Source organism: Gymnodraco acuticeps, unplaced genomic scaffold (assembly GCF_902827175.1).
Source record: "Gymnodraco acuticeps unplaced genomic scaffold, fGymAcu1.1, whole genome shotgun sequence".
Lineage (NCBI taxonomy): Eukaryota > Metazoa > Chordata > Actinopteri > Perciformes > Bathydraconidae > Gymnodraco > Gymnodraco acuticeps.
The window spans coordinates 2,352-29,029 of record NW_022990883.1 but is presented as its reverse complement, the minus strand read 5'-3'; the positions used below and the strand labels follow the sequence as shown (position 1 = coordinate 29,029).

The 26,678-nt window shown below is 43.8% G+C and overlaps 1 protein-coding gene across 1 annotated transcript; it reads left to right on the top strand.

The window, feature by feature from the left end:
- Positions 1-649: 649 nt before the first annotated feature.
- Positions 650-25,472, top strand: upf2 (UPF2 regulator of nonsense mediated mRNA decay). The gene is given in 16 exon segments (XM_034233463.1): positions 650-708; positions 3,828-4,196; positions 5,923-6,702; positions 7,201-7,361; positions 8,582-8,764; positions 12,645-12,797; positions 13,659-13,762; positions 13,953-14,038; positions 15,347-15,455; positions 16,500-16,613; positions 16,697-16,813; positions 20,789-20,959; positions 21,486-21,704; positions 24,823-25,098; positions 25,274-25,399; positions 25,401-25,472. Coding segments are annotated over 16 exon segments (3,057 nt in total). The 5' UTR covers positions 650-676; the 3' UTR covers positions 25,458-25,472.
- Positions 25,473-26,678: the final 1,206 nt, after the last annotated feature.

Here is a 26,678-nt window from a genome sequence, read left to right as displayed (position 1 = left end):
ACAGGGACATTGGGAGTTCAAAAGCACAGTTTTACAGTAAGTGTGTTTTCTGCTTGAGTTATTGATCCGTCAATATCTTTCAAAATAAACCGAACTATGGAAAGCCCTCTGTAACGCTAGTCTTATCGATATAGACTCAGAGAGCACATTAAAGCATTTATTTAAAGGCCTTTATCTTGTAATTATAAAGACATCTTAAAATATTTATCTATCAAGTGTCGGTTGATCTCTTTATACGTCCAAACTTTAACAGACGTGTGCTTTTATTTTTGAAATTACTCCCGCGAGTTCCGTACATTAATTAAAACTAATAAACTAAAACAATATTGCAGTCGCTTTTCCATTTACTGGCTTAAGACAGAACAACAATTGAAACGAAGGTACACGGACTAAGTGGACACATAACTGAATACATGATTTTAAAGAAACCGTCAGCCGTTGCTTTGCACACCGATGAGTAGCTGTCTTAAAAACTGCCTGTCCATATGACACGAACCAAAATAAAAATACAATACCCCTGGGAAAAGAAACAAAGCAATAACATTAAATACAAAATATGAATGTGTCCATACACGACACAAATATAATTTTAAAGTAAGTAAATATCTGGACATTTTCAGTAAGGCGTTATTGTGGATGCAACATGAGAGGGTCCTTCACACGGAAACCAGCGCTAATGACCGATGTTTGTTTTGCTACAATTAGCAGGTAAATCTTTCTCTGTTACTAAGATATTTACACGAAAATAACAACACTTAAGCATATATTTATATTTTATATGTTCTTATATTTACATTTCAAGGATTGAACATTCACCAACTGTCAGTTTCAAGCTGGCAAAACGTTTGTTTACATCGTGCGTTCAAGTGGCTAACGGTGCTAGCTTTAATAATGCTAACTCTGTTTTTATTATTTTTAGAATCATTTCTGTACACATTTATAACCTTACAATAGCTTTACAATACCACGAATAAATCTGTGTTATGAATGACTCAAATACAACTCAGTTGGTTTCGATAGTATGACCCTTAAAGAGAGTTAACATTGTCATGCTAACCAAGAAGCTAGGCTAGGTGGCTAACGAGTGGCGTCAGTTTGTGTCAGGTGTTTAGCCGTTGGAGAATTATATTGGATATTATTACTTTTTATTTAATGTTAGTCATAAAGAGTTTTTTGGTGTATTGTTTCGATTAGGTAGCCTGTATTTTGATCATATAACTGAATGCACTTATGCAACACTGTTAAAGTACAACACTACAAGTCAAAGTCCTGCATTCAATCCAAAATAGGTAAAAGGATTAATTAGAAACATGTACTTTCTTTGCAGTAAAATGACCTCTGTTAGTGTTTTATCCATAATGCATGAAGTATCTGGGCTTACATCACTGCTGTAAATGTTAATATGTATGGTGCATTTTAATGTTTATTTTTGCTAATTCTACTTCCTTTTATATATTTAAATATACAAAGTATTTTCCAGGTGATTCAACAGGCTTTTTTGAAACGTTATCGAGCTTAAAAATTGTGAATTTACAGAAGATATAAAAGAACAACAGTGGTTTTCACCGAACAGGAAGCGGATGAAACATTATAATCTAAACAAAAAGTGTGCTAAAAAGTACAATATGTATCTATCATTTGTAGTGGAGTAGAAAGTTAACAGTTGGATGAAATAGAAATACTTAAAGCTCCCATGTCATGCTTTTCCGGTTATTACCCGTCCCCTTGTGTTATGAAGGTTGTTCTGCATGTGAACGGTCTGCAGAGTCACAAACCCTCAAAGTACACCCTGTAGCGAGTAAAGCTCTAACACAGAGAAGACCTGTCTGTGCTGCCCCAGAACGCCTCGTTGGACATTCCTCTTTTTCTTCCTGGGTACAGTGACGTGACCATACCCAAATGGACCAATCCGTGGAGCTCCTCTCACACACACACACACCCACACACACACACACACACACACACACACACACACACACACACACACACACACATAGCAGCGAAACTGTGACGCGCTGGGGGGGGGGGGGGTGCTAGTGGAGCCTCGCAGCGACGAAACTGTGGCGCCCTTACACTGTAGGTGCCCCGAGTTTGGGGGTATGGGTGCTAGTGGAGCCTCGCAGATGGGGGTGCTGCAGCCCCCTCAGTACCGCATCCATTCGCGAGGTCTCGATGTCTCGCAGACCCCACGCAGCAAGCAGGAAATGAACCCAGCTCACACTGTCCGCAGCAGAGAGCCGCGCAACGTCCCGCCCACACGGCACCCAGACCCCACGCAGCATTCTCATCTGTCTGTCATCACTGGTGTCATTTCCTGGTTGCTAACAAACGCCATGGTAACACATAATCACTGATGTTCCGCTGTAACGGTGGTGGACTCATCAGAACAGAGTGGGCGAGCTGACCAATCAGAGCACAGTGGGCTCACAGGGAGGGGGGGGGGCAGGAGCTCCAACAAGCCGTGTAGGACAGAGAGTGAATACACAGACTCTACAGAGACGCTGTGAGAAACCAATGAGAGTTTGGAACCAGAGTTCCCGTTAGAATATTTTTCGCCGGTCAACATGTCCGTTAAAAGTTTAAATCTTCTGGACAAAATTTGAAAAGTGCCGGTCAAAGGTCTTCTTTGTTATTTATTGTGCTTTAAAACAAATTGATATGATTCGATATTAAACAAACTAATTATAGTAGATTAACTACATTATTCAAAAGTGAACAGTAACTATAATAACACAGGAATAATAAACGGAGTGCTCTCCCTCTCCTGACAGCCCGTCAGTATCATGCAGCTCGGGGATCAGTGATGAGAGACCCGACAGTGAAACTAAACATATCTATAACTAGTTACGGTAGTTTGAGAGGTCATTAAAATAGCTACGTGTGATATTCTAACCTGAAGTGTGTTTTGTCCGCTCACCGCTGCATGTGATCATGCAGAGCTGCGTGTCGACTCGTCAGCAGCAGCTGATCTCTCTCTCCCGTCAGATTAGACTTCACTCGCGTTTATGTCCATATCGATCAGATCCAGCTAGTTCTAGCTAATGATAGGACTACCTGCTTATTAAAAGACACCTAAACAATAAGCGTCGCTATGCAACCGGGTGAGGCCACAAAGTATAGCGCAGCATTATGCATTTGTTTACATGCCCACCGGAACCCTGAGGCATTACCAACAGATCAACGCACAATCAACCCACACAGGACATCTTTCTCCACATTACGTGTTGGACATTAGAATTGACTGTTCATGTCTGTCACATACTCTTCTTGTCTGTCACATAAGTGGCGCAACTGATGCGGTATTGCGCTAAAGGGAAATAATTTTGACCGGACACTTTGACCGGAGAGATTTAGATTTGCCGGCTAACGGGAACTCTGTTTGGAACATTGAACAATGTAAATCTATTCTAGTAGACCTCAACAATGGAATGATGATCAGTAGAAATGGCCATGACATGGGACCTTTTAAATAAAGTACTTCAAACGTGTACGACTTTAGTTTATGTCAGTTAAATTCAACAAGGGGCTTGGCAGTGACATTTCTGGAAACCACATCAATGTAGATTAGAAAACAGGTGGTCGGAACAGTTTTTAAAATTCTTAAAGCATTAATCACATGTTACTTGTTTTATCCAAAGCGACTCACATACTCAATACTGTGGGCAATCCCCACAGGAGCACTTTGGGGTGAAGTGTCTCAGGGACACAACGACATGCTGACTGCAGTGGGGTTTGAACCTGTGACCCCCTGATCCCAACACCAAGGCTCTATCCACTGCGCCACACGCCTCCTAATAAACAACCTTTCTCTTATCGTCTTCCCTCAGTATGCCTGCTGAACGCAAACGCTCATTAAACATGGATGAAAAAGATGTTTGCACCTTCAGCAACAAGGACAAGGAGAAGGAGCGAGATGGCGAGAGGAGACCATCGTCCGCCCGGGACAAAGGGAAAGACGAGGCCAAAATGAGCGGGAAAAAAGACAGCAGCAAGGAAGAGAAGAGGAAGCGCCTCGAGGAGGAAAAGAAGAAGAGGGAAGAAAAGGATCGTAAAAAGAAAGAGGAGGAAAAAGTGAAAGCGGAGGAGGAGCAGAAGAAGAAAGAGGAAGAGGAGAAAAAACTGCAGGAGGAGCAGGAGAAGCAACTTCAGGAGGAGGAAGCCAGGAAACAACGAGAGGAGGAGGCAGCTCTCCTGAAGTAAGTAAAGACACATTTTAATGCTGTTATCCTGTATCGCCCAATTGATGCTATTTCTACGCTAAAATGAATTTGTATTACTTTACATGGTGCAGGGGGGGGGGTCCGCGGGGTCTTAAAAAGTATTACAAGTTGATAAATCAATTTAGCGAAAATGAAGGCTATTAAAGGGCATTTTCCAAGGTGTTACATTGTGTAGCTTGTTTTCAATAAGTATATAAATGGTCCAAAGAGGTTGTATTCTGCAGTCTGCCTCCGTTGGGTTTGACGTCATCTGAACAGGACATCGCACGCTCACTGCTTGATAGCGCGGAGGCCCGTTTACGCCGGTTGTTAAACAACATCGTTATGGGGAAATGCAAGTCTGCGTCCAAATGGTTGGAAGATAAGGAGGAAGGACAATCAATACTGTGTATACAGTGTTGCTAACTCCATAGTATGGGAAAGTAGCTATTGGCTGTCCGAAAAGTCGCCAGAAGTCCCTAAATGACGTCATCGCCAAATTTGCATATCATGTAATGGCGGTAAAATAACGTTCCACCCCCTTCAAGGATCAAACTTGAAACCACCAGAGTAAATCCAGACCACAGAAGATCAGAAATGTCTCTATTAGAAAAAGTAGAAATATTTTTAGTAGAAATCTCCCTTACAATAAAGGCAGTGTGTCATCTCCAATAAATGTCTTCAACCATCCTTTAAACTCAGGGTTTGATTCCCACTCCTTTCTGTACTTTTGTGAATACAGTTTAGACTGTGACACGATGACTTACGTGGATGTTTAGCTTGTCGCAGTCAGAGAGGCACACACAGTGGACGAGGTGATGAAGTGACTGAAAAGTCCCTAATAACAAGTCGTTAGATCAGTCGTTAGTCGCTTTTGACAAAAATAAGTAGCCGGAGGGTTTGGAAAGCCGCCAAATTTAACGACAAAGTCGCCAAGTTGGCAACACTGTGTATATAGTCAATGTGAGGTAAAGTGTGTCGCCAAGGTAACCGGTTAGAACTCAAAGTGGCGATGAGGTCGTAAAATGTATGGAAAGGGTCTTTAAAAAAAGTCTTTAAAGGGTCTTACATGTGACTTCCTGCACATACCCTGATACACCAAAAGGTACAAAAAGCAAACAAACTATAGCCCATAGCTTACTCGCATCCTATACATTACAAAACATTCAAATTGTCCCATCTTTGTTCCAACATGTCCCTTTAGGAAGGAAACCCCAGTGTCTGTCTTCATGGTGCATCACTCATTTTCGCTTTACGTCAACTTTATTGTCACTCTTTCAGTTTGTGTGTACAGACCGTTTCCCACAATCCCGAATACAAAAGCAAATATATATAAGAATATGTATATACTATATTTACACAATCCAAGACACATTTACACATATGCACACGTTAAGACCTAAATAAAAGCACAACAATCCATATGTGACTGCTCCATCGAATCAGTCGCATTGACCCGAAGACACATGTTGAGTTATACGCTGCTGGAAAGAGGAGAGTCCTAGCTTTCTAATGATATCAGGATTGTTGTTGTTCTCCAAAAAAAACAACTATTTTTTTACGCGAATCCACGTTTATTTTGAAATGAGCCGTTGTGACCTCCGACTGATTCCGAGTAGCGGGTCACATATATACAAAATAACAGTCACTTCAATATCTTTGAGAATGTGCATTAGTGCAAGACTGTCCGTAGCAGCGTATACAAATAAATACATTTCTGCAGGGAGAAGGAGGAGAGCCATCAGCTGCACCAGGAGGCCTGGGAGCGCCATCACTGCAGGAAGGAACTCCGCGTCAAGAACCAAAACGCCCAGGAGGGTCGACCCGAGGAGGCTTTCTTCAGCCGCCTGGACTCCAGCCTGAAGAAGAACACGGCCTTCGTGAAGAAGCTGCGAACGCTCACCGAACAGCAGCGCGACTCGCTCTCCAACGACTTCGGCTCCCTGAACCTCAGCAAGTACATCGGCGAGGCGGTGAGCTCCGTGGTGGAGGCCAAGCTGAAGATCTCCGACGTGGGCTGCTCGGTCCACCTCTGCTCACTCTTCCACCAGCGCTACACCGAGTTCGCTCCGCTGCTCTTACAGGCGTGGAAGAAGCACTTTGAGGCGAGGAAGGAGGAGAAGGCGCCCAACGTGAGCAAGCTGCGAACAGACCTGCGTTTCATCGCCGAGCTCACCATCGTCGGGCTGTTCACAGACAAGGAGGGGCTGTCTCTGATCTACGAGCAGCTGAAGAGCATCATCGGGACAGATCGCGACACGCACACTCATGTGTCGGTGGTCATCAGCTTCTGTAAGCACTGCGGGGACGATATCGCCGGGCTGCTGCCCCGAAAAGTGAAAGCGGCCACTGAGAAGTTCGCTCTGAGCTTCCCTCCGAGCGAGATCATCGGCACGGAGAAGCAGCAGACCTTCCAGAACCTGCTGAGGGAATACTTCACCTCGCTCACCAAACACCTGAAGAAGGACCACCGCGAGCTGCAGAACACCGAGAGGCAGAACAGGTGAATTTGAAAGCTCTTGACTCGTGCACCTCAGCGGGGTTTACTTCATTCAATGATAAAAATCACTATCTATATTCTAACTACTTTTAATGTTCAAATTTGACCGGCCACATCACCATTGTTTTTTGGGATGGTGTCAGATGTACCAGCCTCGTGCGTATTTGACTAGCATTTGTCCGGTGAATTATGCTAATGTTTCGCCCTTTTCGGGAATATTCAGAGTCGTATACTTACTTAGATCAAACTTAACAATAACAACATGTCTTTGGAGGAAGAAGCCAGGTGATATTTGGCTAGAATAGGTCAAACTAAACTAGTTAATTTAAGCATTTCCTTTACATAACTTAAGACGGAAATTCTATGACTTTTACTCTACTTAAATATTATAAAACCAAGCAAGGACATTTGACACAGGACTATGGCTCAATAAAAACAATTAATGATAAAAATGATTCCTTATGGTTGATAACTCCTCTTCCCTTCTCCCGTCCTCTTCAGGCGTATCCTACACTCCAAAGGGGAGCTGAGTGAGGACCGACACAAACAATATGAAGAGTTTGCGACTTCCTACCAGAAGCTGCTGGCCAACACTCAGTCTCTGGCCGACCTGCTGGACGAAAACATGCCCGACCTTCCTCAGGACAAGACGGTGCAGGAGGGTGTGTGGCCTTTCTTTACCACAGTTCATCTGAGTTCACACAAAGTCTTGAAAATGTGAAAAATGGTTGTTTTAAATATTATGATTTCAAGGTTAGGAATATCTTTGAATTTAAATATTCCTGTTGATCCTTGAAAAAAGTCTTAAGAGTAGGGATGGGTATCGTTACGATTTTAACGGTACTACTACTTTTATCGATATCGCTTATCGATCCGGTCTTTTAACGGTTCTCTTTAAGGTAAACTAACATTGCTTTTTATTTAAATTAAATACATAATATTTCACATCAAAAGAAACAAATCGTATTAAATAATCTGATGACAGAATAGCTGAAACTTTAACTAACTAAATAACTCAGTTTCCTCTAATCATTAACCCATGTTTGTATCATGGAGTTAACTCTGTGTGTTGCTGCTAGCATACAGAACACCTGACGTGGAAACGTTCCTCGTGGACGGGGCTACAGAGCTGCTAGAAAGACAGTGGAACCCGGTGCATTCCTCCGTCTGGATGTGGAGCACTTTTGATAAATGTTTAGACACATTGCTCGTGTTGCCGCCCTCACATGATAAACTCTTATTGCACTTTAGTCAAGGAGCATCGAGACGGGTAAAGTTTAACCACCTTGGAGCGCTTCTCTCCGCCATCTCCTCCGTGTGTGTGTGTTGCTGCATGTAGCAGCTGCGTGTGTGTAAACTGCCCCGCCCCCTCGCACACAGACGGGAGAGAGATCTCGTCTGGATTGGAAAGATCGAAAATACTAAAAATAATCATAGACGCATTTTGCAGTCTTTTTGCGTATTAGAAACGGAGTTGGCGAAACTAAAACTGCAATATAATCTTTGTGTAGCAATAATACATATGACATATATATTTTACATGTCTCCAGTACCGATAACGTCGGAGCTTAACGGTACCACGGTCTTTAATAATTCAGCCCCGGGCCCCTTTAATACCGGGGCTCGGTACCCCTCCCTACTCAAGAGGCATTGAAGCCATTTGCATTTACTTCTTTAGGTATAAACTATTAGAAGTTAATTCTCTAAACTTCCTCATTTGCGATAGTTCTCATAGCAACTTAGATATTATGATAAAGGCTGCGAGTCTGTGGACGTTTGGGTTTAGATAGATAGTGTACGTACCCTGTTTTGTTGTCGAACAGTGACTCCTGTGAGGTCAACATGTATCTCATGTTTATTTGTCTCCTTTTTACTCTCTCAGAGCACGGCCCTGGGATCGACATCTTCACTCCCGGGAAGCCCGGAGAGTACGACCTGGAAGGCGGGATCTGGGAAGACGAAGACGCTCGTAACTTCTACGAGAACCTGGTGGACTTGAAGGCCTTCGTGCCCGCCATCCTCTTCAAGGACAACGACAAGGGCAAAGACAAGGATGAAGGCAAAGGTACGTTGATGATGATCACAACGACAGACGGAGAACATTTGATTTTGTTCTGACTTAAAGGTCACCGATTATGAAAAATCCTCTTCTTCATGTCTCTCCTACATCAACATGTGTCCCCTCTTCTTCATGTCTCTTCTACATCAACATGTGTCCCCTCTTCTTCATGTCTCTTCTACATCAACATGTGTCCCCTCTTCTTCATGTCTCTTCTACATGTCTCTTCTACATCAACATGTGTCCCCTCTTCTTCATGTCTCTTCTACATCAACATGTGTCCCCTCTTCTACATGTCTCTTCTACATCAACATGTGTCCCCTCTTCTTCATGTCTCTTCTACATCAACATGTGTCCCCTCTTCTTCATGTCTCTTCTACATCACCATGTGTCCCCTCTTCTTCATGTCTCTTCTACATCAACATGTGTCCCCTCTTCTCAATGTCTCTTCTACATCAACATGTGTCCCCTCTTCTCCATGTCTCTTCTACATCAACATGTGTCCCCTCTTCTTCATGTCTCTTCTACATCAACATGTGTCCCTCTTCTCCATGTCTCTTCTACATCAACATGTGTCCCCTCTTCTTCATGTCTCTTCTACATCAACATGTGTCCCCTCTTCTTCATGTCTCTTCTACATCAACATGTGTCCCCTCTTCTCCATGTCTCTTCTACATCAACATGTGTCCCCTCTTCTTCATGTCTCTTCTACATCAACATGTGTCCCCTCTTCTTCATGTCTCTTCTACATCAACATGTGTCCCCTCTTCTTCATGTCTCTTCTACATCAACATGTGTCCCTCTTCTTCATGTCTCTTCTACATCAACATGTGTCCCCTCTTCTTCATGTCTCTTCTACATCAACATGTGTCCCCTCTTCTTCATGTCTCTTCTACATGTCTCTTCTACATCAACATGTGTCCCCTCTTCTTCATGTCTCTTCTACATCAACACGTGTCCCCTCTTCTTCATGTCTCTTCTACATCAACATGTGTCCCCTCTTCTCCATGTCTCTTCTACATCAACATGTGTCCCCTCTTCTTCACGTCTCTTCTACATCAACATGTGTCCCCTCTTCTTCACGTCTCTTCTACATCAACATGCGTCCCCTCTTCTTCATGTCTCTTCTACATCAACATGTGTCCCCTCTTCTTCACGTCTCTTCTTCATCAACATGTGTCCCCTCTTCTTCATGTCTCTTCTTCATCAACATGTGTCCCCTCTTCTTCATGTCTCTTCTACATCAACATGTGTCCCCTCTTCTTCATGTCTCTTCTACATCACCATGTGTCCCCTCTTCTTCATGTCTCTTCTACATCAACATGTGTCCCCTCTTCTCCATGTCTCTTCTACATCAACATGTGGTCCCCTCTTCTTCATGTCTCTTCTACATCAACATGTGTCCCCTCTTCTTCACGTCTCTTCTACATCAACATGCGTCCCCTCTTCTTCATGTCTCTTCTACATCAACATGTGTCCCCTCTTCTTCACGTCTCTTCTTCATCAACATGTGTCCCCTCTTCTTCATGTCTTCTTCTTCATCAACATGTTGTCCCCTCTTCTTCATGTCTCTTCTACATCAACATGTGTCCCCTCTTCTTCATGTCTCTTCTACATCACCATGTGTCCCCTCTTCTTCATGTCTCTTCTACATCAACATGTGTCCCCTCTTCTCCATGTCTCTTCTACATCAACATGTGTCCCCTCTTCTTCATGTCTCTTCTACATCAACATGTGTCCCCTCTTCTTCACGTCTCTTCTACATCAACATGTGTCCCCTCTTCTTCATGTCTCTTCTACATCACCATGTGTCCCCTCTTCTTCATGTCTCTTCTTCATCAACATGTGTCCCCTCTTCTTCATGTCTCTTCTACATCAGCATGTGTCCCCTCTTCTTCATGTCTCTTCTACATCAGCATGTGTCCCCTCTTCTTCATGTCTCTTCTACATCAGCATGTGTCCCCTCTTCTTCATGTCTCTTCTACATCAGCATGTGTCCCTCTTCTTCATGTCTCTTCTTCATCAACATGTGTCCCCTCTTCTCCATGTCTCTTCTACATCAACATGTGTCCCCTCTTCTTCATGTCTCTTCTACATCAACATGTGTCCCCTCTTCTTCATGTCTCTTCTACATCAGCATGTGTCCCCTCTTCTTCATGTCTCTTCTACATCAACATATGTCCCCTCTTCTTCATGTCTCTACTACATCAACATGTGTCCCCTCTTCTCCATGTCTCTTCTACATCAACATGTGTCCCCTCTTCTTCATCAACATGTGTCCCCTCTTCTTCATGTCTCTTCTACATCAACATGTGTCCCCTCTTCTCCATGTCTCTTCTACATCAACATGTGTCCCCTCTTCTTCATGTCTCTTCTACATCAACATGTGTCCCCTCTTCTCCATGTTCTCTTCTTCATCAACATGTGTCCCCTCTTCTTCATGTCTCTTCTACATCAACATGTGTCCCTCTTCTCCATGTCTCTTCTACATCAACATGTGTCCCCTCTTCTTCATGTCTCTTCTTCATCAACATGTGTCCCCTCTTCTTCATGTCTCTTATACATCAACATGTGTCCCCTCTTCTCCATGTCTCTTCTACATCAACATGTGTCCCCTCTTCTTCATGTCTCTTCTACATCAACATGTGTCCCCTCTTCTCCATGTCTCTTCTTCATCAACATGTGTCCCCTCTTCTCCATGTCTCTTCTACATCAACATGTGTCCCCTCTTCTCCATGTCTCTTCTACATCAACATGTGTCCCCTCTTCTCCATGTCTCTTCTTCATCAACATGTGTCCCCTCTTCTTCATGTCTCTTCTACATCAACATGTGTCCCCTCTTCTTTCTTCAATGTCTATTCTTCATCAACATGTGTCCTCCTCTTCTCCATGTCTCTTCTTCTACATCAACCATGTGTCCCCTCTTCTTCATGTCTCTTCTACATCAACATGTGTCCCCTCTTCTTCATGTCTCTTCTACATCAACATGTGTCTCCTCTTCTTCATGTCTCTTCTACATCAACTGTGTCCCCTCTTCTTCATGTCTCTTCTACATCAACATGTGTCCCCTCTTCTTCATGTCTCTTCTACATCAACACGTGTCCCCTCTTCTTCATGTCTCTTCTACATCAACACTTGTCCCCTCTTCTTCATGTCTCTTCTACATCAACATGTGTCCCCTCTTCTTCATGTCTCTTCTACATCAACATGTGTCCCCTCTTCCATGTCTCTTCTACATCAACATGTGTCCCCTCTTCTCATGTCTCTTCTACATCAACACGTGTCCCCTCTTCTTCATGTCTCTTCTACATCAACATGTGTCCCCTCTTCTTCATGTCTCTTCTACATCAACATGTGTCCCCTCTTCTTCATGTCTCTTCTACATCAACATGTGTCCCCTCTTCTTCATGTCTCTCCTACATCAACATGTGTCCCCTCTGTGGAAAGAGACTCTGAAAGTTTCAGGAACAAAGATTCTCTCTCTTTTTGATCCATTTCTATAAAAACCTGTCTGAAAATGAGCTGATCAGATTTCGGCCACTTGATGATGTCATAACGATGTTTTGTCTTTAGCCATTAGCCAATCAGCAACCAAGGTAACCCCCCCCCCCTTATCACCTGAATCTCCTCTAGAGCTCCATTGAGTTCTTTGTAACCAAATCTCTCTCAGAGGGGCGTGGGGAGGGGCTCCTTATTTCCATCTAAAGTAACAGACAGAGAATCAGCACTTTGGAAACAGGGCTGAAACAGAGGGGATTATGGGTAATGCTGCAATGATCTGTTTGGTGTTTCAGCCAATCAGAGACAGGCTCTGTTTATATCTGAGACCTGTGATATATTGATGAAGAACAGTATAATAGGGGACCTTTAATGTTGTTTTGTTCAGACGGGAAAGACGGGAAGGAGGCAGCAGCGAGCACCACAGAGGAACTGGAGCTGGAGCTCGAGGCTCTGGACATCGCAGACGAACCTCTGGAGCTGGAGGGACCCGACGAGGCGGAGAGTGAAGAGCTGGCCAAGAAACTGCTGGATGAGCAAGGTAAATGTTAGAAGAATCTCCCTGGTCCCCGGCTTGAGCTTCAGCCTCAGGATCCATGTGTCTGTGATCCTCTCCAGAATGGAAGGAGTCATCACATACAGAGCATCAACTAGTTCCTGAACAGTGTCCTTCACATGCTGATATCCAAGAGAGGGAGTTACACAGTCACAAGATGGAGGAATAGAAAGCAGTATTCAATGTTTACTTCAGATTAGCTCCACGTCAGAAATGAGCATGCTTGATGTCTCTCTCCATAGAGGCTGAATCATCATGTTAATCACATAGCTATCATCTGCCTCAAACAGTCCAGATGCTCTTCTAGGTAATCACACATCCTGTCATGTTCACAGCTACAGTTGATACCTTTGTTATCATGTGACTCTCAGACTGGAAGAGTACGTTCAGTGTTTTCCAAACAGTGAACATGAGCATCGTTCTGGAAAATCAACTCTGTACTTACCAAGATGGTGTATTTGAATAGTGTTCCCATGAAGTTACTTAACTGTATATAATTTAAAACCTTTTTTCCCCGGTCAACCTAGTGCAAGCAGCGTTGTTCGGGGAAGCAATGCCTATAATATTTGCTTATTTGATGATCGTATATCAAGAATGTCTTAATGAGGGAGAGTGAGTAGATTTAAAAACAAACCAAAAATCTTAGTTTAATTCTTACATGTATTTTACTCTGTGTGTGTGTGTGTGTGTGTGGTGTGTGTGTGTGTGTGTGTGTGTGTGTGTGTGTGTGTGTGTGTGTGTGTGTGTGTGTGTGTGTGTGTGTGTGTGTGTGTGTGTGGTGTGTGTGTGTGGTGTGTGTGTGTGGTGTGTGTGTGTGTGTGTGTGTGTGTGTGTGTGTGTGTGTAGAACAAGAGGATGAAGAGGCCAACACGGGGTCTCACCTGAAGCTGATTGTTGACGCCTTCATCCAGCAGCTGCCCAACTGTGTCAACAGAGACCTCATAGACAAGGTGATTTATACGGAGATACAACAAGAGTGCTTGACATTTTAAACGTTGTGGCTGTATGCCGTAATGCTTGCTTTGTGTTTGATTACGTGACACAGGCATCTTTCACCTGAGAGACACATATAGTTACAGATGAGTAATGGCAGGAGGAGGATGTTGATTGAGTTTGTGAGCTCTGTGTTGACTCCTGCAGGCGGCCATGGATTTCTGCATGAACATGAACACCAAATCCAACCGGAGGAAACTGGTCAGAGCGCTCTTCACCGTCCCCAGGCAGAGGTAGGGCTTTGTTCATCTACAACCACTACATAGAAGCAGCCCTTAGCAAAGAGTCATAAGCCCAATCCCAAACTACCCCCTACACCCTACCCCTACACCCTACCCGTACACCCTACCCCTACACACTACCCCTCCGTTTGCGCGTTCACGCGGAGGGTCCGCCACATTAAGTGCTGTTCCAAAGCAACGAGTGTGGAGCGGTGTGGAGGGGGAGTGGGCTATCAAGCCCTCAAACAGCGAGTCTGCAGCGGTGCTGACTTGAGACCGGTCTCTACCTGACCGGAGTCACGCTGTGTGTGTCCGTCAGGAAACACGCTGTTTACAAGTAGTTCCAGCAAACATCCACTGATAAACTGCGATGTTAACAACCTCATGATAACCTCATATGTTTTAACTTAGGATCAAACCTGTGTTTAGTCTAGAAAAAGGTAAATGTGTGCATTTTATTATAAAGTTGTGTATTTACAGACCGTTGCAAAAACTAAGAAGCTTATAAACATCAGGTTTAAAACTAAAAGAGCTTTGAAACACAATGAAAGATGTTTGGAGTTTTATTTGAGTTATTCATTTAAACTTTTTGTCTAAGAGATGCTGATTTGAAACCGTTGATACATACAGTTACGGCACTTCCTGTTTCTGCCGGAGAGAGGGGAGGCCGTCCCAAAGCTTGCTGCTGTATTTACTCCCTCCATCTGACAGGAGGGAGCCTCGTTGAGTTGACTCCGTCACGGAGGGGTAGGGTGTAGGGCGTGGTTTGGGATTGGGCCTGAGTTTAGTCCCTCCAGCATCTTAATAAGCTTTTAAAAAAGACAATGAAGATCACACAAGTGAAAGCAAACCTAGAAAATACATCGTAAACTTATCGACGTTTCTATTCAAGCTAGGATTTGTTCATAGCTGGGTGTTTATCGATGTCAACATATCCCATAAAAGGGATAGTGTTGAACAGAAATGTGCAAAATATGTGAGTCTTGTCATGGATTTATTAATAATACATTTTATTTAAGGTGCCTTTCATGACACCCAAGGACACCGTACAATTTGTTAAATATTCTAAGAGGTAAAAGCAACAGAACACGACAACACAAACATACCATCATGGAGAAGACAATTAAAGTGGACACAAATGATAGGGACAGGATATTCAGGGGAAACGGATGGTAGGGAGCACTACAGTGAGTAGGCTGATCTGATTGGCTTTAAGGAGAATACAGAACACAGTGTACCTCCACAGAACACCAGGGGGCGATATCATCATAGGTTTTGGTCTGAATATCTTCACATCACTGCTTCCTCCTTCTCCTGCAGGTTGGACCTCCTTCCCTTCTACTCTCGCCTGGTGGCCACTCTCCATCCCTGCATGTCGGACGTGGGTGAGGATCTGTGCTCCATGCTGAAGGGAGACTTCAGGTTCCACGTACGTCCTCTTATATACTAATATTACTAGGGCTGTCAGTCGACAAAAATATTTAATCCCTAATTAATCTCATATTTTTGATGTTCTAAATGCACCTTAGAGGAATATTTTTCAAGTTTTTAATACTCTTATCAACATGTGAGTGGACAAATATGCTTTATGCAAATGTTTGTTTATTATCATTTGAACAATGACAAATATTCTCTTGAATATTCTCAACACAACAACCTGGAATCTCTCTCTCTCTCTCTTCTCTCTCTCTCTCTCCCTCTCTCTCTCTTCTCTCTCTCTCTCTTCTCTCTCTCTCTCTCTCTCTCTCTCTGTAGCCCCCCATTTAGCTATCGCTGTTGTTGTCCAGGCGTCTCCCCGGTAAACTTTCAAGCGTGGTCTTTCGCAAGCGAGCGGCAGGAGCGGGGCTGAGCATCAGCTGGGGGCTTGGCTTGCTGTTTAAAGCACCTTTACTTGTATCCATATCTCTCGCTAGAAACTCCCACCATCCAACTAACAACAACAACAACAACGTCAAGCCTTTGGGCTCTGAAACTACGGGGCGGGCCCGTGACCTTTTTTAACTCAGGGCCCACTTAAGAATCTAAACTATGTTTATAATACATTACATTAGAAGATAGACTGGATTTTTCTCACTGAACAAGTCAAACTGAAAAACATCAAAAGCACTCATTTATTTTTTAAGTTGATTAATTCCTCATCTTTAACTTACTGTAAAACACCTTTTCAGTATTTGTGAAGATTAACGTGTTAAAAATGTAATTAAATACTGATTAAATTATTGTTTTTACTGTTTATTACCTCGTATAGGAGTATTTGACCCACAAGGGAATATTCGTATTCTTTTGATTACCAGTAACAGCTCATACAAATATGTAATGTACTGGGAGAAAATGTATATTGAGCAGAATTAAGTTATTTTGATTCGGCCCCCCAACACAGCTCGGGTTTCTGATGTGGCCCCTTGTAAAAATGAATTGCCCACCCCTGAGTTACAACGTCTTTCTTTCTGACATCTTGCTGTTTGTGCCGTAGATGCGTAAGAAGGACCAGATCAACATCGAGACCAAAAATAAAACGGTCAGATTTATCGGAGAACTGGCCAAGTTCAAGATGTTCCCAAAGACTGACACGCTTCACTGTCTCAAGGTGGGAGGAAAACATCTTTCTCTGTGTCTTCTTTTATCTATAATGGGATCATTTATAATATTAAATGTGTGTTTTTTGAACAGATGCTGCTGTCAGATTTCACCCATCACCACATAGAGATGGCGTGCACGCTGCTGGAGACGAGCGGACGCTTCCTCTTCAGATCCCCCGAGTCCCACCTGCGCACCAGCGTCTTACTGGTGAGGAAACTGATTTTAAAGATTGTATTTATTTAGTTGAAGACAGACTTGAAAACTCTCTGAAACCTAGAAAGACTCAACAAAACAAAATACACCTGTTTCCGGCGCAGTGGTTTCAAAATGGTAGAACAAGCTTCTAAAAACTTCCACCAATAACAGTTGGTCTATCTTTGGAAAGTGACATTAATTAAGGATGCGTGAATGTTACGCCCAGATCTAGGGGAACCTAGGCGCAGCATAAAATTGCCCTCTCCCAACTCTTCCCACTCCCAAGAAATGGTAAACGACACAGGAAAATCAGCTTTTTGAGATTGAATAACTCAAAGAGAGGTGAGACAACCCCAACATACCAAACAAACAACGTCTTCACAGAGTTTCCTTAAACTTGCCTAACAAAACAAATAAAATAAAATACAGGCTTCTTACCTACTCTTACCAGTAAACAGGAGAAAAAGGTTCAAACTAAAAGAGGGTTTCTCACTCCTAAACAAATCAAAGCGTGTCTACAAAGACAGGTAAAGGTAGTTTCTCTTTCTAAGGTTTCACAACAAGCAAAAGGACCGGTATACGGTATAAGTATACACACAGGACAGATATCTCAATACGCAAGTGTGTTAGGAGTAGAAGTCGAGTCAGAGAGGGCTCCGAGGAACTGCACGGCTGCAGCTTAAAAATGCTCCCGTCTCCTCAGGTGGACCAATCAGCCTGACGAGGGTAGCTAATCAGCTAACGGGCACCACCTGCTTGCTCACACACACACACACACACACTCACTCACTCACTCACTCACTCACTCACTCACTCACTCACATAGAAGGAGGGAAAAATATACACACAAATGACCTAGGGTCGTAACAGTGAAATTAGATTTTTTTGCTGTTTATATGAAGTCAGATTGAAAAAATCAGCAAAGAAATTGCCATTTATACTTATATCTGCCAGAGTGTAATATTTACCTCATAGAAAATGCAGCTTAAACATGACGTGTTGCTATAGCAACGCCTTTTGTCTACTGCGGTTCCTTATAGATAGAGAGAGAGATGGAGAGAGAGAGAGATGGATAGAGAGAGAGAGAGATGGAGAGAGAGAGAGAGATGGATAGATAGAGAGAGAGAGAGATGGATAGATAGAGAGAGAGAGAGAGAGAGAGAGAGAGATGTATAGAGAGAGAGATCCTTTGATGAGAACAGCACCATCATCATGAGCTCCTGAAGATTTCAACTTTTCTGTTTTTAAAATGAGATAAACTTAAACTTTTCTGACAAAATTATAAGAAGAAACACCTGTGGAACGGATTGACCTACCTGGAAACAAAAAAAGAAAGAGATACGGCAAGAAACTTGGGAAAATACGGTTCAACTGAAGAACCCAGCAGATAAGCTAACCAACTGCTAACCAACTGCTAACCAACTGCTAACCAACTGCCAAACTGACGGTTTGCCTAACTGTCCTGCTAGCTAACCGACACTGTTCAACTGAAGAACCCAGCAGAGAATGTAACCAACTGCCAAACTGACGGTTTGCCTAACTCTTGACCTGACAATCAACATCGGCACCTCTATTGTTTCCCCGACTCAGACTGCAAGGAATCTGGGTGTGACCCTAGATAACAACCTGTCCTTCACTGCAAACATCGCTGCTACAACCCGCTGCTGCAGATACACGCTTTACAACATCAGGAAGATACGTCCCCAGCTGACTCAGAAAGCGACTCAGGTTCTGGTCCAGGCTCTCGTTATCTCACGCCTAGACTACTGCAACTCCCTCCTGGCTGGTCTACCTGCATGTGCCATCCGACCTCTGCAGCTCATCCAGAATGCAGCGGCTCGTCTGGTCTTCAACCTTCCTAAATTCTCCCACACCACTCCGCTCCTCCGCTGCCTTCACTGGCTTCCGGTAACTGCTAGAATCCACTTCAAGACAATGGTACTTGCTTACCGTGCTGCGAATGGATCTGACCCTTCCTACATCCAGGACATGGTTAAACCGTACACCCCAGCGCGTGCACTCCGCTCTGCATCAACCAAACGGCTCGCTGCACCCTCGCTGCGAGGGGGACCCAAGTTCCCATCAGCAAAAACACGTGGGTTTGCTGTCCTGGCTCCAAGATGGTGGAATGAGCTCCCCATTGACATCAGGACAGCAGATAGCTTGCACATCTTCCGGGGAGACTAAAAACTCATCTCTTTCGACTCCACTTCGAGCGATAGAATTATTAACAAAGCACTTATATACTAATAAAGGGCTGGCTTACCTAAAGCCAGCTGAGTAGCACTTGAAATGTTTGGCTCTATGAAACCTGATGTACTTATATGATTCTGTTTTCTTCAAGTTTGTATTTTGTTGGTCGAACGCACTTATTGTAAGTCGCTTTGGATAAAAGCGTCAGCTAAATGTAATGTAATGTAACTGTCCTGTTCAACTGAAGAACCCAGCAGAGAATGTAACCAACTGCTAACCAACTGCCAATCTGACGATTTGCCTAACTGTCCTGCTAGCTAACTAACACCAAGCTAAGAAGAGGCATTCAGGAGTAACAACAGCAGCAGTTCGGCAGCAGCAGAGCCCCATGGCTTCAGCCACAGCCTGTACAGAGGCTGTTCCTCTTGTATACCCACAAGAGGTAAAAAATGACAGTGCCAGGAAGGCATACAAACTAAAACTGTTGAAGGATAGACCAGAGACTCTCTTTGCTGACCTGTACAAGAGTGGAGAAGTCAGCAATCTGATCTTCCTCACAGACCAGCCATTAGCATGGCACGCCGCCATAAGTGCCCACTACCCTTCTGTGAAGAAAGAGGGGATCTGCAATGGCTGGAAACTCAAAATTAAAGAGGTAGAAGACCCAGACACTGTCATGACAACAGTCAACATCTATAAGAACGGGACTGTCATGGTGCAGGAGAACCTCACACAATTTGAACTGGACTTTCTCCTTATAAAGGAACGGGCCCAACAGGAGAAATCTGCCCCCACTTAGAACAACCACACCCTGCCAGAGAAGGACACCACCCCCACTTCTGGCTGCCCCACTGCTGACCCTGAGGAGGGAGAACCCGCCGGCCCAGAACAGGCCCAGGACCCCCAGCTGAACCACACCATCACTGACCTGAAGGTGAAGTTCACAGAGTTGGAGAGAGAGCTCGTACAGTTGCGAGAGCTGATCAGCCAACAGCCAACCCAGGACACCACGGTCCAGGGGGACTCGTCTGCCATCAGCACAGAGCTCACCAAGCTGAGGCAGGACAGAGACAGCCACAGGAGAGAGCTGTCCACCGTGAGGACTGAGGTGCGAGAGCTGCAGCAGGACAGAGAGAGTCACATGGCACGGCTGGCCGCTCTGACAGAGGAGGTGAGGGAGCTGAGAGAGGAGGGACAAAGCTATAGGAGAGAACTGACTACTCTATCTGAGGAGCTTCAGGAGACAGAGAGAGTTGCACAGGCCCTGAAAGAGCAGCTGGACTCACACCCAGACCACAACCAGAACCCTGTGACCCCCATTGAGAGCAGCCAGAACCCTCCAACTCAGCAGCCACCCTCTACCCCCAGCTCCATCTCTAGCCCACAGGCTAACCCAACTCCCAGATCTCCCCCCATCACACAGATGAACACCACCCCTAGCCCACAGACTAACACCACCCCTCATCCTTCCAGACCAGCACAGCAGAGAGAGAAGCCAGACATTGTCAATCTCATCGACTCCACAGGCAAATTCAACATGACCGGACCAACATGCCATGGACCTGCTGTCAGAGGAGCTGCTGGAAATTGTTTAATTAATTAATTGTATTTGTATTTTTTTTCTTATCATATATCCTTGACGCTTTGACAATATTGTTCACCTGACATTTCATCCCTGTGCGATCAAAACTCACTGTTCTACATGATAAATAAAAGAACATTGTACCTTGAAAATCAATAGCGGGTAAATGTGACCTCTAGTGTTAAACACTCGTCTCCCTGTGTGTTTTCCAGGAGCAAATGATGCGTAAGAAGCAGGCTCAGCACCTGGACGCCCGCTACGTGACGATGGTGGAGAACGCCTACTACTACTGCAACCCTCCGCCCATGGAGAAGACGGTGAAGAAGAAGCGGCCGCCGCTGCAGGAGTACATCCGGAAGCTTCTCTACAAGGACCTGTCCAAGGTGTTTTATCCGAACTACATCGGCTGCCAGTGTCTTTTAGAATTGATTTTTAAATTGTTTTACTGGTATTTAAAGCTCTTAATGGTTTGGCACCCACTTATCTCACTGTTGTTGTATGCCCCTGGACGAGCCCTGAGGTCAACCCCCTACTTTTAATGTTCTTTTACATTGTTTTCTTTAATATTTTAATCGTTTTATTAGAATTATGACATTTTTATTACTATATATTTTTTAAATTATTTCTGTTGTACCTATATGTTCACTTTGTTTTATGGGGTTTTATATTGTTGCATCGACTCAGTTGTCTTGACCTGTCAGAGAGAAACCATTATTTATTTTATTTTTATTAGGGATGCTCCGATATTCACACTATATTTCGCTGCATGGACCTTTTTAAAGTTCTTAACAAATAATCTGAGGGGAATTTCTTGTTGTTTATTTTTAACTTGTGATGTGTCATTTTATAAAGCACTTTGAGCTGCATGAAAGTGCTATATAAATAAAGCTTTATTATTATCATTATAAGGTGACCACGGAGAAGGTGCTGCGGCAGATGAGGAAGCTTCCCTGGCAGGACCCCGAGGTGAAGAGCTACCTGATCTGCTGCATGGTGAACATCTGGAACGTGAAGTACAACAGCATCCACTGCGTCGCCAACCTGCTGGCGGGGCTGGTGGCGTACCAGGAGGACGTCGGGATCCACGTGGTGGACGGGGTGCTGGAGGACATCCGGCTGGGCATGGAGGTGAGGAGGAAGGGTCTTATACTCTGATTGCCTTTTACACTGTTAAATTGTATTTTTTTTAGTCTTGTATGTATTTAACAGAGACATATGTTTCAAGGATTCAAGGCTTCTATTGCCATGTGTACAGAGCTACAGTGTAGTTACTAGGGATGGGTACCGAGCCCCGGTATTAAACGGGCCCCCGGGGCTAAATTATTAAAGACCGTGGTACCGTTAAGCTCCCACGTTATCGGTCTTTTTATCGGTACTGGAGACATGTAAAAATATGTATATGTATTATTGCTTCACAAAGATTATATTGCAGTTTTAGTTTCACCAACTCCGTTTCTAATACGCAAAAAGACTGCAGAATACGTCTATGATTATTTTTAGTATTTTCGATCTTTCCAATCCAGACGAGATCTCTCTCTCTCCTGCCTGAGGGGGCGGTGCAGTTTACACACACGCAGCTGCTACATGCAGCAACACACACACACTCTGCTACATGCAGCAACACACACACGGAGGAGATGGCGGAGAGAACGCGCTCCGAGGTGGTTAAACTTTACCCGTCTCGATGCTCCTTGACTAAAGTGCAATAAGAGTTTATCATGTGAGGGCGGGAACACGAGCAATGTGTCTAAACATTTATCAAAAGTGCTCCACATCCAGACGGAGGAATGCACCGGGTTCCACTGTCTTTCTAGCAGCTCTGTAGCCCCGTCCAGAGTAACGTTTCCACGTCAGGTGTTATGTATGCTAGCAGCAACACACAGAGTTAACTACATGATACAAACATGGGTTACTGATTAGAGGAAACAGAGTTACTCTTTATTTAGTTAAAGTTTCAGCTATTCTGTCATCACATTATTTAATACGATTTGTTTCTTTTGATGTGAAATATTATGTATTTAATTTAAATAAAAAGTTTTGTTCACAATTTGTTTATTTATTTCTCAAAAGAGAACCGTTAAAAGACCGGATCGATAAGCGGTATCGATAAAAGTAGTAGTACCGTTAAAACCTTAACGATACCCATCCCTAGTAGTTATGTACACATGAACATCTTAGGTCACAGGCTCCTCCTCCAACAGTGCAACACAATAAGACAGATAAAATAGAATATAACAGAAATTGTGCAGAATAGTCTAAATACAAGTAATTGGAATATTGATAAGTTACAAACAGATGAATGTTATGGATGTTCCTTCAAAAGTTCAGGTGTGTATATTTACATATGTTAAGGATTTACCTTTCAGGAGGCAAAGGAAGTGTACAAGGGGGATTAAATGGTTAAGGACTGGGGGTTTAGTGGTTTAATGATGGGATGGAGGACCAGTTGTTTCCTCTCATGAATATATAGAGAGACTGTAAGCAGAACTTCTTTATCCTCTGAGGAGGAAGTAGCTCTGTTCCTGCATTTCAGATCCATTCCACTTGTATATTGACTTTCTTTATTCTTTGTTCAATATAACAAAAGACAAACTTTTGGCATGAATAATTGATCAGCTCCTCTTAAGAGTTTCGGGGATGCAGACCCACTGGGATGTAGTAACTCTTGCTAAGTAACAGACTATAGATACAAAGATCGATTAGACATAGGGCTTTTGTTTAGCCTTTCAAAAACAAGATTTATCTCGCTGTAAGGCACGCAGCTGTATTAACGGGACTCTTGCGCTAAGGTTATTTCCTGATGAGGGCAGAATGTGGAGTTGGGTTCAGCGACAGGACAGGAAGTCAATAAAAACAGTTGCTAATCTTAATTGACGGTTTGACAGGAGGAAGTGTTGCTGCTGTCATTATTATTAGATGTTTTTGACACGAGAGAATGCTGTCTGGCTTCATGCTCACGAGGTTTTGCACACCACCTTTTAGCTTGGCTGAACACATGACAGAGTTAATATGTAACACTGTTTGTCTCAAATCAGTCCAACCATCCAGAGTTTAACAAGTTTTCATAGTATTTATCTCATGATATTGTAAACTGTCATATCCAAAGTAAGAGTAAGTAACTGTCTAATTACGCTTTCTTTATACTAGGGGTCGACCGATAATCGGCTTATCGGGGCCGATATTCCGCATTTGACCGATTATCGGTATCGGCCTTTTTTTTATCAAATTGCCGATAAAACTTTGGCTCTGATGCGGCCGTTTCTCTGGCTGCAGTCACCACTCTGTGTACACGAGCAATGTCCCGCCCACAGCGCTATCTGATAGGCTATTACTGAAGATTTTCCGGGCGGGAGCCAGAGAGGCGGGACCTTCTCAGATTACAGGCAGGTGCGAAAGAACGCAGACACAGACTGAAGCAAGCAGCAGCGCTGAGCGGCAGAGCCATACATGTGTTAAACCGAAGTTCAATAAACATCCCTATCCCCTATGCTGAAGTTTCAAAAACACCACGATCTTATGATCCAATTCTATCAGTTTCCCAGTTACACAGGGACGCGGGAAGTCAGTCAGAGTTGGGGGTGCGTGCAGCGTCTCGCAGCGGAGTAACTGTGGTGCGGGGGGGGGGGGGGGGCTGCGAGTGGGGCCTCGCAGTTTTTCAGGTTGATATGTGAAGCTCATTAGCTAGCCAACATGTATCTAGCAAATGTTTAGCAAAATATTAGAAGTGAGGCGACGAGACTAACGTTAGGTCTACTGTGATAGCCTCACTTTTAATAGTTTGCAAAACATTAGCTAGCACTAGTGTTTTGCAGTTGCTAGCAGCTTATTGGGATGTTATGCTAGATAGACAGATCTAATAAATTAAGCATTATTGTTAGTTAAGCATGTCAGCCTGCAGCCCCACTTCTTGTCTCTCTCTCTCTAACTCATTGCAGATGACTGCACTAAAGAAAAGGGCACAGAGAGGAAACCAGTTGTAAGATGTTTAAAAGTTAATTAAACATAATATATGCTTAAATGCATTTCAAAGAAGTTGAGGTGTGTTGGAGTTTGTGTTATTCTACATTTTGACACCAAGATTTTCTGATTTTATTGCAAATGTATATCGGTTCCAAATATCGGTTATCGGTCTCCTTGATTACTAATAATCGGTATCGGTATCGGCGTTGAAAAAGCCATATCGGTCGTTTCCTACTTTATACATACTAAATAAACATATTATTATTATATTTCCTTTTACCTCCAGGTGAACCAGCCGAAGTTCAATCAGCGACGCATCAGCAGCGCTAAGTTCCTCGGCGAACTTTACAACTACCGCATGGTGGAGTCGGCGGTTATTTTCAGGACCCTCTTCTCCTTCATCTCTTTCGGGATAAATCAGGACGGCAGCCCCAGCGCTTTGGATCCTCCGGAGCATCTGTTCCGGATCCGGCTGGTTTGCACTCTGCTCGATACCTGCGGACAGTACTTTGATCGAGGGTCAAGCAAGCGGAAACTCGACTGCTTCCTCATCTACTTCCAGGCAAGTTTTACAGCTAATTAACCTCCACTTCCTGTCTCAAGACTCTCAGTATCTTGATCCTGATTATCCAGAATATTGTAGAAATTGTATTATTTTTCTTTTGCAATTTTCATATGAATCCAGAGACTGTCTGGTCTTCCATGTTAAATAATAATAATGTTCTGTGTGTCTGCAGCGCTACATCTGGTGGAAGAAGAGCACCGAGGTTTGGACCAACGATCACCCGTTCCCCATCGACATCGACTACATGATCAGTGACACCCTGGAGCTGCTGAGGCCCAAAATGAGGCTCAGCAGCTCCTTGGAGGAGGCCACCAAACACGTGTCTGACCTGGAGAGGGAGGTACTCTTTAAACTAGGTAAGAAATACTGAAATACACCTGAACATCAGCAGGAGAGGACTCTTTAAAGTAGAGACACTACATACTGATATACACCTGAACATCAGCAGGAGAGGACTCTTTAAAGTAGAGACACTACATACTGATATACACCTGAACATCAGCAGGAGAGGACTCTTTAAAGTAGAGACACTACATACTGATATACACCTGAACATCAGCAGGAGAGGACTCTTTAAAGTAGAGACACTACATACTGATATACACCTGAACATCAGCAGGAGAGGACTCTTTAAAGTAGAGACACTACATTAGGGATGGGTATCGTTTGAAATTTATCGATTCCGATTTCGATTCCGGTTCTGCTTATCGATTCCGGTTCTTATCGATTCCCCATTTCGATTCCAAAATTGTAAAATAAAGAGGTCAAACGTTTAGATAACAAAAATATATTTATTCTTAAAAGCTTTAACTGAAATTGTTACTAAAAAATATACATGCAATACAAATGTATTGCACAATAGCTGTGCTTTATTTTAACTGAGCTATGCCTGTGGCAAGCTATTAACAGGCATTACACTTTGCCTTTTCTTTTTCTTTTTTAGTGTAGTGGAGCCTCACTTCAGAGTGTTTACCGCGACCTATCTTTGGTGTTATGAAGTGACTGAGCTCGTGAAATGTCTACGGGATGGCGGGGGGGCATCGCTGCGGGGCAACTGTGGACCTCTGTCGCCTGTCAGCGCAATTTATATGATGCCGTTTAAAAAAATGAAGGGCGGTGCCGGCCGTCAGCGTACCGAGTCGGCCGTCAACGGCCCGCTGACGACCGGCCGTTCTGTGATTCTCCAGGGTCCCGCCCTGTATTCCACCGGGTCACCGCAGCACCGCGGTGCAGACGGACCCGCTGGAATACAGGGTCTACCGCGTTTAGGAACCGTTAAGCAGAACCGAAATTGTGTATTTTGTATGGGTACCCGGTACCCGGCATTTTCTTATCGGTTCTCATCTGGAACCGAGTTTCGGTTCCCAACCCTACACTACATACTGATATACACCTGAACATCAGCAGGAGAGGACTCTTTAAAGTAGAGACACTACATACTGATATACACCTGAACATCAGCAGGAGAGGACTCTTTAAAGTAGAGACACTACATACTGATATACACCTGAACATCAGCAGGAGAGGACTCTTTAAAGTAGAGACACTACATACTGATATACACCTGAACATCAGCA